General features: G+C 43.5%; 1 protein-coding gene across 5 annotated transcripts in view; it reads right to left on the bottom strand.

Moving 5' to 3' along the window:
- Nucleotides 1–19,595, bottom strand: part of LOC139279927 (adhesion G protein-coupled receptor B2-like) — a 1,236,268-nt gene that overhangs the window by 695,153 nt on the left and 521,520 nt on the right. For all 5 annotated transcript variants that reach the window (XM_070899255.1, XM_070899259.1, XM_070899256.1 and 2 more), the window contains one exon: nucleotides 3,580–3,744. In XM_070899255.1, the coding sequence (XP_070755356.1) occupies nucleotides 3,580–3,744 (165 nt within the window). The remainder of the gene's footprint in view (nucleotides 1–3,579; nucleotides 3,745–19,595) is intronic.

The raw sequence follows: 19,595 nt of genomic DNA, 5'->3' as shown, positions 1-19,595 counted from the left end.
CTTTTCATCATCGCCCAAAGTTAAAATTACCCACACTGCTATTAGAGCAGCAGATCTTTGAAATCACAGGATTCAACATGTGCTCAAAGCTGTACTCCCCTTTATGTCTGAGCTTTGCCTTTAAATATTAGGCCAGTAGGAATTGCCTTGACCCCAAAAAATTCCATCCTGTAGTACATTCTCTTTCCCATCACATCGTATATAATGTCTTTTGCGTACAGGTGCAGTGCCTAAAATTCAGAACCCTCAGGACCAAAGCCGATCTGTATTCTGAGCTTTTCTGGACTTTGGATTTTCTTTCTGTCATCAGTAATATGGAAATACCCCAAGCCCAGAACGTCAAAGGGTGGGGGCATTCCCGCCGAGGAGCTATTTGGGCCATCCGGCGCGGCCAAGGAGGTTGCCGTCGGGCGGGTCCCCGCTGAGAATGTTGTTGGGTGGGTCCCCGCTGAGGATGTTGTCGGGCCGGGGCACCGCCGAGGAAGTATTTGGGCGGGCCCCGCCGAGGAGGTGTTCAGACGGGCCAGCGAGGAGGCCCCAAGGTAAGGACAGTGGCGGTGAGGCAAGGCGAAGCCCAAGTCCGGGCAGCGGCGGGGCCCCGAGGTTGGCAGGGCCGTCGGGTCCGGATTCTGGAACATTTTACGGATTCCAGACAACCCTACCACCGATTGGTCCGATTACGGAACATTCCAGATTACGGAACTCCGTATTCTCGACGCTGCACCTGTATCCCAAGTACTTTCAACTCTACCATCTTACTTGCAACATTCTCTGTCAGTACAACATTTTTTAGATATATTAACTAATTATTTTCTTTATATCTATATATATATTTTGTGCTGCTACTATATAGTATTATTATGCCTCAGCTTTGTGGTGTTAAGCCATATTTTTTCCAGACTTTACTAGTTCTCCTGATTATCTGCGATCATGAGTAACATACTGCCTTGTTTAGAGCCTGTTTAGCATACTTAGAAGTTGTCACCCCCATCAAAAGGCTGACTGGGTTGCTTTATAATAGAGGTTACTGCAGGGCCCTGATTGGCAAAATTATGGCCCAAGATTTGCTGTAGCAGGGCATTTTTCAGCATATCTGGTTAGTTAAGACATTTTCCTGCACCCTTCAAATCAAAAATATTTTGCCCAGTAAGTTGCTGGAAGTGTGAGCTGATGTTGAGGGCACAGGGCTTCTGGGATGTTGGTGAACATTGAGACAAACAGTGTATCTCTGTAACCAATGTGATTTAAGGATTGAGAAATAAACAGAGGAGGACTGAAAATTGGAGTGGGTGAATTCAATGTCAAATCAGGTACGGAAAGAGAAATAAAGAAAGGGCAAGAAAGACTGGATTAAGCGACACAACCTAAAGGAATGAGACTCTACACTTTTAATTGTTCACTTTCTGGGCCAGAGAGATTGATTTGCATTTCATTAATAATTATTGCGTTGTTAAAAGTGTGCTTATGTTAATAATTACTGGACTTAACTTTCTGTGGCGAGTTTAATAGGCAATTAACGTGCCAATGCACCAACTTCATGAAACAAATGGGGAGGTTAAGTGCAAGATGTCATTTTCGCAAAGCTAACGGCAGAGCAGTGAAAATCAGCCAGCAACTTGTGGCGAATTCCAATTTACAGGGTATCTTCTTCACCAAGTTGCTGGCCGATTTGCACATTGTCAACAGCATGTATCATTCAGACGCCATTATTTTTTTAGCAAATTCAAGTGCATTCTTTTCTCAATTCTTCTAAGCTACTGCCCATACAAATTGAGCACTCCATTAATGAACTTTGACATTTATACCAGTTAAGTGGTTCATGGTGAAGAATTGAAAAATCATTATTGCAAATGTTTCATGATTGGCTGTTAGTTTTTCATGTCCAAAATCTATCTCATATTCTTGGCAAGTGCATGTTTCAAAATTGTGAGTTCCCATGACCTTGTTAGTGGGTTGTGAATCAATTTGGTGCGTTACTTCCATTTTTCGAGAGAAAAATTAAGCCTCTAAAGAATGAGGAAAATAACAAAATACTTTGTTTCTTGCTGTTACATCTTAGTTGGAGGTCCAAGATCAAACACACTTCCATTGTAAAGTACCTGGAACCTGAACTAACCTTTCTCTTTTATTCCTCTGATATAAACCTGTAGTTTTTTTTGTACAAATAACCCAAGGACATTTTGTAGATCATTGATAGCAAATGCCAATACTGCTCATACATTAGTTCTCTTTGTTGCATATAACACTGACAAATACTTGTCTAACACAAACAGCCACAGAAGGCTTGACATTAACATTATCTTCTGCTGTTTTAAAGGGGAACTTAACATTGTATTAAGTCTTCACTTTCAAAGGATACATTTTGCTGTATAATTAAATTGATCTTTAAGATTAGGAATGGGCCAAATGTTAAATAATAATAAATGCCAATAGATCAGGTGTGAAGCTCAGCATTTATGCAGGAGGGAAATCTGGCTTAATCTTGATATGGATTTAAATGAGGAGCAAGCTAGATGTGCCTTTTCATCTTATCATTATTCACATGTAGTTGCCTCTGCCCCATCTTCTGAGTTACTGTGCTGTTGCGTTGTGCAGAATCCAGTTTCAAACAAGATGCAATTATTTTACCTTCTATCTACTGGCCTACTGAGCTTTGAGAACAGCTTTCCTAGTAAAAGGGTCCCAGGTGTAACACATTCCTCAGTACGCAGCGACATATTAACCTTATCCAAAAAATTACATTATATTAAGTCACACTGTCTTCACTGTGATCATAATTATAATGCAAACTTTGCATCACCTTGTCTATATCCTGATTTAACTCTTTCTCTGTCCCATTATTTTCAATTTTGGTGGTGCCCTGCACTATGGACAAGATCTCATATTGAAAAAGGATCATTTGAAAACTGATAACATTAAAATAAAAAAATCTGCTGGCATATCTTTTGTATTTTTTTCTGTGCAGTAAGTAGGTGATATTGGGTTTAAGCCAACTTTTCAATATCTGCTCCATGTCTGCAGATAGTTATACAGCACAGCTACAATGAACAAGCTGTCCACACTTAACCCACCTTTCCCAAAGAGCACAACACAGAAGAGGCAATGGCATGTACATGGTGATGAAGAAATGAATTGTTAGAAATTCTGGGTTCCTTCTCAGCACTACAGTACAACATTTAGAACAGGGCCTTCTATTTGTAGCTAAATTAACCATGCATTTTACATTAATAGAGTTCCCCTTTAATACAAGCAGTGGCTCTAGGCTAAAAGTTACTGTCAGCAAAATAGTGAAGAAATAATATTTACATATGACAATTCCCAGTCCATTATTTTAATTAAGGTGTTAATATACATTTATTTTAAGAGGGTTAATTTAAATTAACTTTAAACTTTAACTTGTCTTAAAATAGCAGAGGAACGCTATACAAACATATTAAGCATTGCTTCGCTAATATCCCCAACAGCAAATTCTAGTCTTATCTGTTCTGAGCGGATCAGATTTTGATCATTCAGTTTAGTTAGCTGCAAGGACATCAATCAATATTGTGGTGCAAGATTTAACCACACAACTAAAGATACCTGGACATGTGGCTGTATTATTGCAAACCCGTGTTTCCCTTAGCGGACCGCTGCACAGAGTCCCATAGGGGGAGGCTACACAAGATCTTGTTCGCACCTGCCACCCCATGCCACATGTCAGTGAGCACACACTCCACTGAGACCACTCTTCAGCAGCAGGATCTCCTAGCAAAGAAATAAAACAAATCACAGTTAATAATTTTGATGATAAATCATCAAATATATCACAAACAGCCAGACTGCACTATTCTTCACTCAAACACAACTTTCTATTTTATTCATTATCATTTTTCCTTATGTGAATTCACTTCCACTAAAAAAAAATGCAAGTTCATTTGGTGCCAATCAGGAAACAGAAAAATTACAGAAGATTGTCGCATGATTCTTAGTATTATAACGTGTGAAGGCATTGAAATTATGCTGTGGGAAAGAGGTACAGACACTTTGGGTTGGAAATCGGTGGTTAGTGGTGTGCCACAGGGATCGGTGCTGGGACCACAACTGTTTACAATATACATAGATGACCTGGAAGAGGGGACAGCGTGTAGTGTAACAAAATTTGCAGATGACACAAAGATTAGTGGGAAAGCGGGTTGTGTAGAGGACACAGAGGCTGCAAAGAGATTTGGATAGGTTAAGCGAGTGGGCTAAGGTTTGGCAGATGGAATACAATGTCGGAAAGTGTGAGGTCATCCACCTTGAAAAGAAAAACAATAAAAGGGAATATTATTTGAATGGGGAGAAATTACAACATGCTGCGGTGCAGAGGGACCTGGGGTCCTTGTGCATGAATCCCAAAAAGTTAGTTTGCAGGTGCAGCAGGTAATCAGGAAGGCGAATGGAATAGCCTTCATTGTGAGAGGGATGGAATACAAAAGCAGGGAGGTCCTTCTGCAACTGTATAGGGTATTGGTGAGGCCGCACCTGGAGTACTGCGTGGAGTTTTGATCACCTTACTTAAGGAAGGATATACTAGCTGTGGAGGGGATACAGAGACGATTCACTAGGCTGATTCCGGAGATGAGGGGGTTACCTTATGATGATAGATTGAGTAGACTGGGTCTTTACTCGTTGGAGTTCAGAAGGATGAGGGGTAATCTTATAGAAACATTTAAAATAATGAAAGTGATAGACAAGATAGAGGCAGAGAGGTTGTTTCCACTGGTCGGGGAGACTAGAACTCGGGGGCACAGCCTCAAAATACGGGGGAGCCAATTTAAAATCGAGTTGAGAAGGAATTTCTTCTCCCAGAGGGTTGTGAATCTGTGGAATTCTCTGCCCAAGGAAGCAGTTGAGGCTAGCTCATTGAATGTATTCAAGTCACAGATAGATTTTTAACCGATAAGGGAATTAAGCGTTACAGGGAACGGGCGGGTAAGTGGAGCTGAGTCCACGGCCAGATCAGCCATGATGTTGAATGGCGGAGCAGGCTCGAGGGGCTAGATGGCCTACTCCTTTTCCTAATGCTTATGTCCTTATGTCCTCTCCGCTATTTTAGCGAGCTATTAACCCTTTCATACCTATTATTCCCTACCATAATTTCAAAGCTACGGTGTTGAACTGTTTGTTGTAGGTACTCAACCACATTGTTCAATCTACTCTATCATCTCCAGGGGTCACTGGAGTCACCAGAGTCAATAATTTTCTTTTTTAAAAGTTTTTCTCTCCTCCTCATTCTCAGTGACCTTCCGTCATCCCTGCCTGCAAGGACGAGCAAGCAATCAGTTCCCAGGCGTCTGAAAGTGACTCTGTCACAAATCACTGGGTGTCATGTGACAACAGCCCTGCATTGACTTTTCATCTGATTTTTGTTCTCTCTCTCCATGAAGATGCACTAAGTCTTCGTTCAGCACAATCTCACAATGGCACAGCTGTGCTCACAAACCCATTGTCTAAGGAACTGTGTGCAGAAATGATTATTTGATGTATACTATTCCACTTCTTACACAGATATGCATACATCTATTTTATATCTACATTTATAGCAATTTATACATATAAATGTACAGATACATAATTATATATGTAAAATAATTGGTCAGTTATCATTTTAGGTAGAGAGCTTTCTTCAGAACTTAGAAAGGATATTTAGCTGAAATGTTAACTTATCTGTGTGAAAGAATTGTCTTGTTAGGATGCTGACAATGCAGTCAGATTTTTTTCCTTTTCCACTCCACCCTTTCTCCACTCCTAACACAAAGATACTGATTTATAATGCAGTACAGTTCCAAAATGGGATCCTGACAAAGTAACAATTCTTCATGTTTGAGTTAAGGCAGTGGGTGTTGCAAGGTTATTTGACTATCTGTGTATCAGAGCCAAGACCAATCCTATCCTAATGTTTTCTTTAAATTCAGTCTTGGGTTGTGGGCATCACAGGCAACGCCAGCATTTAGTACCCATCCCTGATTGCTCTCGAAGGTGGTGGTGAGCTGCCTTTTTGAATCACTCTGGTCCTGGGGTGAAGGTACTCACAGTGTTGTAAGGGAGGGCTTTCCAGGATTTTGACCCAGTGACGATGAAGGAATGATATATTTTTGAGTCAGGATGGTGTGTGACTTGGAGGGGAACTTGAAGGAGATGGTGTTCCCATGAGCCTGCTGTCCTTGTCTTTCTAGGTGGTAGAGATTGTGGGTTTGGGCGATGCTGTCACAGAAGCTTTGGTGAGTTGCTGCTGTGCATCTTGTAGATGGTACATATTGTCGCCATGGTGCGCCAGTGGTGGAGGGAGTAAATGTTTAAGGTGCTGGACGAGGTGCCAATCAAGTGGGCTGCTTTGTCCTGGATGGTGTCGAGCTTCTTGAGTGTTGTTGGAGCTGCACTCATTCAGGCAACTGGAGACTATTCCATCACACTCTTGACTTGTGCCATGTAGATGGTGAAAAGTCGTTGGGGAGTCAGGAGGTGAGACAATCGCCGCAGGATACCCAACCTCTAACCTGCTCTTGTAGCCACAGTATTTAAGTTAAATTAAGTTTCTGGTCAATGGTAACTTCCAAGATGTTGATGGTGGGGGATTCGGCGATGGTAATGCCATTGAATGTCAAGGGGAGGTGATTAGACTCTCGCTTGATGGAGATAGGCATTGTCTTGCACATGTGTGGCATGAATGTTACTTGGCATTTATCAGCGCAAGCCTGAATGTCGTCCAGGTCTTGCTGTACGCTGATAATACCCAGCTCTACCTCACTACCACTTCGCTCGACCCCTCCACGGTCTCTAAATTGTTACACTGCTTGTCCGACATCCAGTTCTGGATGAGCAGAAATCTTCTCCAATTGAATATTGGGAAGACTGAAGCCATTGTTTTCAGTCCCCGCCACATACTCCGTTCCCTAGCCACTGACTCCATCCCTCTCCCCAATTTCTGTCTGAGGCTGAACCAGGCTGTTCACAATCTTGGTGTCATATTTGACCCTGAAGTTAGCTTCCGACCACATATCCGCAGCATAACTATTTCCACCTCCGTAACATCGCCCGTCTCTGCCCTTGCCTCAGCTCATCTGCTGCTGATGCCCTCATCCATGCCTTTGTTACCTCTAGACTTGACTATTCCAACACACTCCTGGCTGACCTCCCACATTCTACCCTACATAACCTTGAGGTGATCCAAAACTCGACTGCCCGTATTCGAACTCGCACCAAGTCCCGCTCACCCATCACCCCTGTACCCGCTGACCTACATTGGCTTCTGATTAAGCAATGCCTCGATTTCAAAATTCTCATCTTTATTTTCAAATCCCTCCATTGCCTCGCCCCTCCCTATCGCTGTAATCTCCTCCAGCCCCACAACCCCCTCCGAGATGTCTGCACTCATTTAATTCTGCCCTCCTGAGCATCCCTGATTATAATCGCTCAACCATCGGTGGCCGTGCCTTCTGTTGCCTCGACCCTAAGCTCTGGAACTCCTTGCCTAAATTTCTCCGCCTCTCTACCTCTCTTTCCTCCTTAAAAAATACCTCTTTGACCAAGCTTTTGGTCATCTTCTTATGCGGCTCGGTGTCAAATTTTTTATCTCATAATACTCCTGTAAAGCGCCTTGGGTTGTTTCACTATGTTAATGGCGCTATATAAATATAAGTTGTTGCTGCATGAGGGCACGGACTGCTTCATTATATGTGGAGTTGTGAATAGAACTCAATACTGCAATCATCAGCGAACATCCCCATGTCTGACCTTATGATGGAATGAAGGTCATTGATGAAGCAGGTGAAGATGGTTAAGCCGAGGACACTATCCTGAGGAACTCCTACAGCGATCTCCTGGTTGCCTCCAACAACCATCTTCCTTTGTACTAGGTATGACTCCAGCCAGTGGAGAGTTGACTTCAATTTTTCTAGGGCTCCTTGATGCCACACGTAGTAAAATGCTGCCTTGACGTCAAGGGCAGTTCCTCTCATCTCACTTCTGGAATTCAGCTCTTTGGACCAAGGCTGTAATGCGGTCTGGTGCTGAGTGGTCCTGGCAGAACCCAAACTGAACATCAATGAGTAGGTTATTGGTGAGCAAGTGATGCTTGACAGCAATGTTGATGGCACCTTCCACCACTTTGCTAATGATTGAGAGTAGACTGATGGGGTGGTAATTGGCCGGATTAGCTTTGTCCTGATTAATGTGGACAGGACATACCTGGGCAGTTTTCCACATTGTCGGGAAGATGCCAGTGTTGTAGCTGTACTCGAACAGCTTAGCTAGAGGCATGGCTAGTGCTGGACCCCAAGTCTTCAGCACTACAGCCAGGATGTGGTTGAAGCCCATAGCCTTTGCTGTATCCAGTGCGCAAAGGCATTTCTTGATATCATGTGGAGTGAATCAAATTGCCTCAAGACTGGCTTCTGTGATTGTAGGGACCTCAGGAGGAGGCAGAGGCAGATCATCCACTCAGTACTTCTGGTTAAAGAAGGATGCAAACACTTGAGCCTTGTCTTTTGCACTCGCATGCTTGGCTCTGCCATCTGTGAGGATGGGAATGTTCATGGAACTTCCACTTCCCATTCATTGTTTAATTGTTCACCACCATTCATGACTTGAAGTGGCAAGACTGTAGAGCTCTGATCTGATCTGTTGGTTGTGGGATCTCTTAGCTCTGTCAATAGCATCGTGCTTCCGCTGTTTAGCACGTATGTAGTCCTTGTTGCACCAGGTGGGCACCTCATTTTTGGGTACATCTGGTGCTGCTCCTGGCAAGCTCCATTATACTCCTCATTGAAACAGGTTTGGTCTGCTGGTGTCATGTTAATGGTAGAGAGGGATATGCTAGGCCATGAGGTTATAGATTGTGGTGGAATACAATTCTGCTGCATCAAGAGCGGCTCGGTAGCACCATTGACCGAGCTGGCCGAGTCGTAAGAAATAGGAGCGGAGTACGTCCTTTTGCCCATCAAGCCTGCTCCGCCATTCAATAAAATCATGGCTGAGTATCGAGCTCAACGCCACTTTCCCACCCGATCTCCATATCGTTTGATTCCCCTAGACTCCAAAAATCTATCTATCTCAGCCTTGAATATATTCAGAGACTCAGCATCCACAGCCCTCTGCGATAGAGAATTCCAAAGATTCACAACCCTCTGAGTAAAGAAATTCCTCCTCATCTTTGTTCTAAATGTCCTACCCCTTATCATGGGACTGTGACCCCTTGTTCTCGACACTCCAGCCAGGGAAACAACCTCTCAGCATCTACCCTGTCAATCCCTTTCAGAATTTTGTAAGTTTCAATGAGAGCACCTCTCATTGGCCCCAAGTTTCGTCCCGCGGCGAAAACAGCGCACCTCCGAGCTGGGTGCCGAAAACTGTGCTTAAAAAAAAAAAGTCCGATATTCTCGAGCTCCTTGGAGCTCGATGTCTGCTTGGCGCGGCGCGGTCTTCTCAGCAGGGGGCGGAGCCTAACACTCGCGCCGATTTTCTAAGTAGCAGGGGGCGGGTATAATTTAAATTAGTCTTCGTGGTGCCGGCAACCCTGCACATGTGCGCATGCGCAGTCTCAAACAAACATTGGCACTCGGCCATTTTTAAAAGGACTGCAGAAAAAGTGAAGATTTGTTTCTTGGACCCACTGACGCCGCCCCATAAGCATGGCCGAACGGCCTAAAGAATCTTAATCAGCTGCGTGTGTTCTGTGTTCTTTCTTCGGCTCCCAGCCAGCCACTGACGCCGCTGCAATCCCATGGCCGAATGGCCTCAAGTCCGTCCAGGTGCTGCATCTTCGCGGGGAATGAAGGCCTGCCTTAAGCACCGCAGCTTGGCTCGAAGGCTGCTTCCCGCCTACCACTGCCATTGAGACACTGACGCCACCTGCCTGTCTCCAACATGAAAGGCCTGCCTGAAGCACAGCAGCTCGAATGCTGCTGCTGTTTCACACAGGTAGGAAGATGGTTTATTTAATATTTTCTTTGCTTATACATTTTTATTCAGGTTTGATTTATTTGTATAATATTTGTATAAGTATAACTAAGGATTGATTGTAGAATTTAATGACTTCCCTTACCCCCCCCCCCCCCCCCCCACCTCATTCCCTACGCCTAATTTGTAACCAACGCCTGATTTTCTAAAATGTAGACAAGGTTTTTTCGAGTGTACAAAAATCTTCACTTACTCCATTCTAAGATAGTTTGGAGTAAGTTTTCACTGACGAAACTTTGAAAACAGGCGTAAGTGGCCGGACACGCCCCCTTTTGAAGAAAAAATTCTGTTCCAAAGTGAAACTGTTCTAACTGACTAGAACTGGAGCAAACTAAATGGCGAGAATTCCGATTTCTAAGATACTCCGTTCTACACCAGTTGCTCCTAAAAAATCAGGAGCAAATCATGGCGAAACTTGGGACCATTGTTCTAAACTCCAGAGAGTATCGGCCCATTCTACACAATCTCTCATCATAAGACAGCCCTTTCATCCCAGGAATCAATGTAGTGAACCTCTGTTGTACCGCCTCCAAGGCAAGTATATCTTTCCTCAGGTAAGGAGACCAAAACTGTGCACAGTACTCCAGGTGTGGTCTCACCAAGGCCCTGTACAATTGTAGCAAGACTTCCTTACTCTTATATTCCAACACCCTTGCAATAAAGGCCAGCATGCCATGTGACTTCCTTATTGCTTACTGTACCTGCATGCAAGCTTTCTGTGTTTCTTGCACAAGGACACCCAAATCTCTCTGAACACCAACATTTAAAAGTTTCTCACCATGTAACAAATATTCCGTTTTTTTTTATTCTTCCTACCTCACATTTCCCCACATTACACTCCGTCACCTTACTGCCCACTCACTTATCTATCAATATCCCTTTGCAGACGCTTTGTGTTCCCCTCACAGCTGACTGTCCCACCTAGCTTTGTATCGTCAGCAAACTCAGATACATTACACTCATCTAGGTCATTAATATAGATTGCAAATGGCTGAGGCCCCAGCATTGATCCTTGCAGCACCTCCAAGCTGAAAAAGACAAGTTAATCCCTACTCTCTTTTCTATCCGTTAACCAACCCTCTATCCATGTAAATACATTACCTCCAATCCCATGAGCCCTAATCTTATGAAATAACCTTTTATGTGGCAGCTTATCGAATGCCTTTTGGAAATCCAAATATACTACATCCACTGGTTCCCTTTTGTCTACCTTGTTCGTTACATCCTCAAAAAACTCTAAAATTTGTCAAACATGATTTTCCTTTCATAAAACCATGTTAACTCTGCTTAATCATGTTATGATTATCTAAGTGCCCTGATACCACTTCATTAACAATAGATTCCAGCATTTTCCTGAAGACTGATGTCAGGCTAACTGGCCTGTAGTTTTCTGTTTTCCCTCTCCCTCCTTTCTTGAATAGCGGTGTTAAATTTGCTACCTTCCAATCCGCTGGAATCGTTCTAGAATCTAGGGAATATTTGAAAGATCAAAACCAATGCATCCACTATCTCTGCAGCCACCTCCTTTTAGAACCCTAGGATGCAGGCCGTCAGATCCAGGGGATTTGTTGGCTTTTAGCCCCATTAGTTTCTCTAGTACTTTTTCTCTACTTATATTAATTACATTAAGTTCCTCACCCTCGTTAGACCCATGGTTCCCCACCATTTCAGGTATGCTTTTTGCATCTTCTACTGTGAAGACAGATACAAAATATTTAACTTTCCTTCCATTTCCTTATTCCCATAGTAATTTCTCCTGTCTCAGTCTCTAAGGGGCAAGTGTTTACTTTTGCTACTCTTTTCCTTTTTATATATTTGTAGAAACTCTTACAATCTGTTTTTATATTTCTTGCGAGTTTTCTCTCAAAGTCTATTTTTTGCCTTTTTTATCAATTTTTTTGGTCATCCTTTGATGGTTTCTGAAATTCTCCCAATTGTCAGGCTTACTACTATTCATCACAACATTATACACTTTTTTTCAATCTAATGCTCTCCTTAACTTCTTTAGTTAGCCACGGATGGATTACTTTTCCTGTGGAGTTTTTGTTTCTCAATGGAATGTATTTCTGTTGAGAATTATGAAATATTTATTTAAATGCTAGCCACTGCTTATCTATTGCCATACCTTTTAATCTATTTTTCCAATCTATCTTAGCCAACTCATCCTTCATACCGATGTAATTAGCTTTATTTAAGTTTAAGACTCTAGTTTCGGACGTAGGTAAGTCACTCTCAAATGTAACTTGAAATTCTATCGTATTATGATCACTCTGCCCCAGAGTATCCTTTACTATGAGATTGCTAATTAACCCTGTCTTATCACACAATACAAGATCTAAAATAGCCTGTTCCCTGGTTGATTTCATGACGTATTGTTCTAGGAAACTGTCCTGAAGCATTCCATGAACTCGTCCTCCAGACTACCTTTACCAATTTGATTTGTCCACTCTATATGAAGATTAAATTCTCCCAACGATTATTGCATTACCTTTGCTACAAGCTCCTACTATTTCTTGATTAATATTCTGTCCAACGGTGTAGTTACTATTAGGGGGCCTGTATACTACTCCCACCAATGTTTTTTGCTTATTGTTATTCCTTATTACAGAAACGTGGCTGCAGAGGGGCCAAGACTGGGAATTAAACATACAGGGGTGACAATTTGGAAAGATGGACAAGAAGGGAAAGGAGGAGGGGTAGCTCTGTTAATAAAGGATGATATCAGGGCAGTTGTGAGAGACGATATTGGCTCTAATGAACAAAATGTTGAATCATTGTGGGTGGAGATTAGAGATAGTAAGGGGAAAAAGTCACTGGTGGGTGTAGTTTATAAGCCCCCAAATAATAACTTCATGGTGGGGCGGGCAATAATCAAGGGAATAATGGAGGCATGTAAAAAATGAATGGCAGTAATCATGGGGGATTTTAACCTACATATCGATTGGTCAAATCAAATCGCACGGGGTAGCCTTGAGGAGGAATTCATAGAATGCATACGGGATTGTTTCTTAGAACAGTATGTTACAGAACCTACAAGGGGGCAAGCTATCTTAGATCTGGTCCTGTGTAATGAGACAGGAATAATAAACGATCTCCTAGTAAAAGATCCGCTCGGAATGAGTGATCACAGTATGGTTGAATTTGTAATACAGATTGAGGGTAAGGAAGTAGTGTCTCAAACGAATGTACTATGCTTAAACAAAGGGGACTACAGTGGGATGAGGGCAGAGTTGGCTAAAATAGACTGGAAACACAGACTAAACGGTGGCACAATTGAGGAACAGTGGAGGACTTTAAGGAGCTCTTTCATGGTGCTCAACAAAAATATATTCCAGTGAAAAAGAAGGGCGGTAAGAGAAGGGATAACCAGCCGTGGATAACCAAGGAAATAAAGGAGAGTATCAAATTAAAAACCAATGCGTATAAGGTGGCCAAGGTTAGTGGAAAGCTAGAAGATTGGGAACATTTTAAACGACAGCAAAGAATGGCTTAGAAAGCAATAAAGAAAAGAAAGATAGATTACGAAAGTAAACTTGCACAAAACATAAAAACAGATAGTAAAAGCTTTTACAGATATATATAAAACGGAAAAGAGTGACTAAAGTAAATGTTGGTCCCTTAGAAGATGAGAAGGGGGATTTAATAATGGCAAATGTGGAAATGGCTGAGACCTTAAACAATTATTTTGCTTCGGTCTTCACACTGGAAGACACAAAAACCATGCCAAAAATTGCTGGTCACGGGAATGTGGGAAGGGAGGACCTTGAGATAATCACTATCACTAGGGAGGTAGTGCTGGACAGGCTAATGGGACTCAAGGTAGACAAGTCCCCTGGTCCGGATAAAATGCATCCCAGGGTATTAAAAGAGATGGCGGAAGTTATAGCAGATGCATTCGTTATAATCTACCAAAATTCTTTGGACTCTGGGGAGGTACCATCGGATTGGAAAGCAGCTAATGTAACGCCTCTGTTTAAAAAAGGGGGCAGACAAAAGGCAGGTAACTATAGGCCAGTTACTTTCACATCTGTAGTGGGGAAAATGCTTGAAGCTATCATTAAAGAAGAAATAGCGGGACATCTAGATAGGAATAGTGCAATCAAGCAGACGCAACATGGATTCATGAAGGGGAAATCATGTTTGACTAATTTACTAGAATTCTTTGAGGATGTAACGAGCATGGTGGATAGAGGTGTGCCGATGGATGTGGTGTATTTGGATTTCCAAAAGGCATTCGATAAGGTGCACACAAAAGGTTACTGCAGAAGATAAAGGTACGTGGAGTCAGAGGAAATGTATTAGCATGGATAGAGAATTGGCTGGCGAACAGAAAGCAGAGAGTCAGGATAAATGGGTCCTTTTCGGGTTGGAAATTGGTGGTTAGTGGTATGCCACAGGGATCGGTGCTGGGACCACAACTGTTTACAATATACATAGATGACCTGGAAGAGGGGACAGAGTGTAGTGCAACAAAATTTGCAGATGACACAAAGATTAGTGGGAAAGTGGGTTGTGTAGAGGACACAGAGGGGCTGCAAAGAGATTTAGATCGGTTAAGCGAATGGGCTAAGGTTTGGCAGATGGAATACAATATTGGAAAATGTGAGGTCATCCAATTTGGAAAAAAAAAACAATAAATGGGAATATTATTTGAATGGGGAGAAATTCCAACATGCTGCAGTGCAGAGGGACCTGGGGGTCCTTGTGCATGAATCCCAAAAAGTTAGTTTGCAGGTGCAGCAGGTAATCAGGAAGGCGAATGGAATGTTGGCCTTCATTGCGAGAGGGATGGAGTTCAAAAGCAGGGAGGTCCTGCTGCAACTGTACAGGGTATTGGTGAGGCCGCACCTGGAGTACTGCATGCAGTTTTGGTCACCTTACTTAAGGAAGGATATACTAGCTTTGGAGGGGGTACAGAGACGATTCACGAGGCTGATTCCGGAGATGAGGTGGTTACCTTATGATGATAGATTGAGTAGACTGGGTCTTTACTCGTTGGAGTTCAGAAGATGAGGGGTGATCTTATAGAAACATTTAAAATAATGAAGGGGATAGACAAGATAGAGGCAGAGAGGTTGTTTCCACTGGTCGGGGAGACTAGAACTCGGGGAGCCAATACTGGGGAGCCAATTTAAAACCGAGTTGAGAAGGAATTTCTTCTCCCAGAGGGTTGTGAATCTGTGGAATTCTCTGCCCAAGGAAGCAGTTGAGGCTAGCTCATTGAATTTATTCAAATCACAGATAGATAGATTTTTAACCAATAAGGGAATTAAGGGTTACGGGGAGCGGGCGGGTATGTGGAGCTGAGTCCACGGCCAGATCAGCCATGATCTTGTTGAATGGCAGAGCAGGCTCGAGGGGCTAGATGGCCTACTCCTGTTCCTAATTCTTATGTTCTTATATTCTTATCTCCAGATAGATAAGAGATTCTACTTCCTGACCTTCTGAGCCAAGATCCTTTCTCTCCACTGTCCTTACGTCATCATTTATTATCAGGGCTACCCCCCTCCTTTATGATTCTGCCTATCTTTTCGAAATGTCAAGTTCCCAACCTTGGTCACCTTGCAACCACGTCTCTGTAATGACTGTTAGATAAAACCCATTTAACGCTATTTGTGCCACTAGTTCATCTATCTTATTACGAATGCTCCATGCATTCAGATAAAGAGCCTTTAATTTAATTTTTTTACCATTATTCCCTGCTTTGATCTTATTTTGTGCTGCACTGCTACCACTAAACTCTTTGTCCCTTCCTGTCACACTCTGCTTATTTTTTTACCCAAATAGCAACACTGCTCTATTGCATTGACCTTTTTCTTTAGATACCTAAATTCCCCCTCATCTGACAACTACCCCCCCATTTCTTAGTTTAAGGCCCTACCTATAGCCCAAGTTATTTGATTTGACAGGATGTGGTCCCAGCCTGTTTCAAGTGGAGCCCATCCCCTCTTTCACCAGTACTGCTGCCAGTGCCCCATGAATTGAAACCCCTTCCTCCCACATCACTCTTTGAGCCTCGCATTTAACTCTGATCTGCTTGACCCTATGCCAGTTTGTGCGTGACTCAGGGAGTAATCCAGAGATTATTACCCTTGAGGTTCTGCTTATTAATTTAGACCCAAGCTCCTCAAACTCCCTCAGCAGAACCTAATTCCTAGTTCTACCTATGTCATTGGTTTCAACATGGACCACGACCACTGGATCCTCCCCTCCCACTCCAAATTCTTCTCTAGCCGCGAGGAGATGTCCAAAAGAGAAAAAGGTTAGTGAAGACAAACGTAGGTCCCCTGCAATCAGAATCAGGGGAAGTCATAACGGGGAACAAAGAAATGGCAGACCAATTGAACAAGTACTTTGGTTCGGTATTCACGAAGAAGGACACAAACAACCTTCCGGATATAAAAGGGGTCAGAGGGTCTAGTAAGGAGGAGGAACTGAGGGAAATCCTTATTAGTCTGGAAATGGTGTTGGGGAAATTTATGGGATTGAAGGCCGATAAATCCCCAGGGCCTGATGGACTGCATCCCAGAGTACTTAAGGAGGTGGCCTTGGAAATAGCGGATGCATTGACAGTCATTTTCCAACATTCCATTGACTCTGGATCAGTTCCTATCGAGTGTAACCCCACTTTTTTAAAAAAGGAGGGAGAGAGAAAACAGGGAATTATAGACCGGTCAGCCTGACCTCAGTAGTGGGTAAAATGATGGAATCAATTATTAAGGATGTCATAGCAGCGCATTTGGAAAAAGGTGACATGATAGGTCCAAGTCAGCATGGATTTGTGAAAGGGAAATCATGCTTGACAAATCTTCTGGAATTTTTTGAGGATGTTTCCAGTAAAGTGGACAAAGGAGAACCAGTTGATGTGGTATATTTGGACTTTCAGAAGGCTTTCGACAAGGTCCCACACAAGAGATTAATGTGCAAAGTTAAAGCACATGGGATTGGGGGTAGTGTGCTGACGTGGATTGAGAACTGGTTGTCAGACAGGAAGCAAAGAGTAGGAGTAAATGGGTACTTTCAGAATGGCAGGCAGTGACTAGTGGGATACCGCAAGGTTCTGTGCTGGGGCCCCAGCTGTTTACATTGTACATTAATGATTTAGACGAGGGGATTAAATGTAGTATCTCCAAATTTGCGGATGACACTAAGTTGGGTGGCGGTGTGAGCTGCGAGGAGGATGCTATGAGGCTGCAGAGTGACTTGGATCGGTTAGGTGAGTGGGCAAATGCATGGCAGATGAAGTATAATGTGGATAAATGTGAGGTTATGCACTTTGGTGGTAAAAACAGAGAGACAGACTATTTTCTGAACGGTGACAGATTAGGAAAAGGGGAGGTGCAACGAGACCTGGGTGTCATGGTACATCAGTCATTGAAGGTTGGCATGCAGATACAGCAGGCGGTTAAGAAAGCAAATGGCATGTTGGCCTTCATAGCGAGGGGATTTGAGTACAGGGGCAGGGAGGTGTTGCTACAATTGTACAGGGCCTTGGTGAGGCCACACCTGGAGTATTGTGTACAGTTTTGGTCTCCTAACTTGAGGAAGGACATTCTTGCTATTGAGGGAGTGCAGCGAAGATTCACCAGACTGATTCCCGGGATGGTGGGACTGACCTATCAAGAAAGACTGGATCAACTGGGCTTGTATTCACTGGAGTTCAGAAGAATGAGAGGGGACCTCATAGAAACGTTTAAAATTCTGACGGGTTTAGACAGGTTAGATGCAGGAAGAATGTTCCCAATGTTGGGGAAGTCCAGAACCAGGGGTCACAGTCTAAGGATAAGGGGAAGCCATTTAGGACCAGGGAGTGGTGAACCTGTGGAATTCTCTACCACAGAAAGTAGTTGAGGCCAATTTACTAAATATATTCAAAAGGGAGTTCGATGAAGTCCTTACTACTAGGGGGATCAAGGGGTATGGCGAGAAAGCAGGAAGGGGGTACTGAAGTTGCATGTTCAGCCATGAACTCATTGAATGGCGGTGCAGGCTAGAAGGGCTGAATGGCCTACTCCTGCACCTATTTTCTATGTTTCTATGTTAAGCCTGGCACCGGGCAGGCAACAAAACCTCCGGAACTCCCTGTCACGGCAGCAGAGAAAAGTATCTATTCCTCTGACTATACTGTCCCCGACCACTACCACATTCCTTCCTCCTCCCCCACTTGGATGGTCAGTTTGCCCATCCTCCCTGCTGTCCTTTTCCTCATCCATACGGCAGCAAGTACCTCGTACCTGTTGGACAGGGTCAAGGGCTGAAGTTCCTCCATCACTGCATCCTGCATTCCCATACCTTCCTAACTCGCAGTCATACCCTCCTGTCCCTGACCATTTATTAAGTCTAAAGTACTACTGAACATTAAGGGTGTGACTGCCGCCTGGAGCAAAGTGTCCAGGTAACTCTCCCCACCCCTGATGCATCGCAATGTCTGCAGAATGTACTCTAGCTCAACAACTCTGAGCAGAAATTCTTCAAGATGCAGATACTTACTGCAAATGAGGTTGCTCGGAATCGCAATGCTTTCTGCCAACTACCACATGCTGCAGTTACCTGAAGGAGATAGCTGCCAGAATGGGCCCACGGCAGGTGGTGAGAGAAACAACAAGAGGGAAAAACTTACTTGATCTCATCCTCGCCAGTCTACCTGTCGCAGATGCATCTGTCCATGACAGTATTGGTGGCAGTGACCACCACAACCGTCATTGTGGAGATGAAGTACCATCTTTAAACTGAGGTCATCCTCCATTGTGTTCTGTAGCACTACCACCGTGCAATATGGGATAGATTAAGAACAGATCTAGCAGCTCAAAACTGGGCATCCATGAGGCGCTGTGCGCCATCAGCAGCAGAATTGTATTCCACCACAATCTGTAACTTCATGGCCTGGCACATCTCTCACTATCATTACCATCAAGCCAGGTTCAATGAGGAGCGTAGACGAGTATGCCAAGAACAGCACCAGGCATACCTAAAAATGAGGTGCCAACCTGGGGAAACTGCAATATAGGACTACATGAATGCTAAAAAGTGGAAGCATCATGCCATAGTCAGGGCTGAGCAATCCCACAATCAACGGATCAGATCAAAGCTCTGCAGTCGTGCCACATCCAGACATGAATGGTGGTGGACCATTAAACAACTAATAGGAGAAAGAGGCTCCATGAATATTCCCATCCTCAATGATGGCGGAGCCCAGCACATGAGTGCAAAAGACAATGCTGAAGCGTTTGCAACATAAGAACCTAAGAACATAAGAATTAGGAACAGGAGTAGGCCATCTAGCCCCTCGAGCCTGCTCCTCCACTCAACAAGATCATGGCTGATCTGGCCATGGACTCAGCTCCACTTACCCGCCCGCTCCCCATAACCCTTAATTCCCTTATTGGTTAAAAATCTATCTATCTGTGATTTTGAATACATTCAATGAGCTAGCCTCAACTGTTTACTTGGCAGAGAATTCCACAGATTCACAACCCTCTGGGAGAAGAAATTCCTTCTCAACTCGGTTTTAAATTAGCTCCCCCGTATTTTGAGGCTGTGCCCCCTAGTTCTAGTCTCCCCGACCAGTGGAAACAACCTCTCTGCCTCTATCTTGTCTATCCCTTTCATTATTTTAA

This window comes from Pristiophorus japonicus, chromosome 14, assembly GCF_044704955.1.
Source record: "Pristiophorus japonicus isolate sPriJap1 chromosome 14, sPriJap1.hap1, whole genome shotgun sequence".
Lineage (NCBI taxonomy): Eukaryota > Metazoa > Chordata > Chondrichthyes > Pristiophoridae > Pristiophorus > Pristiophorus japonicus.
Note: the sequence above shows the minus strand (reverse complement) of the source record. Positions and strands in the feature narration are given on the sequence as shown.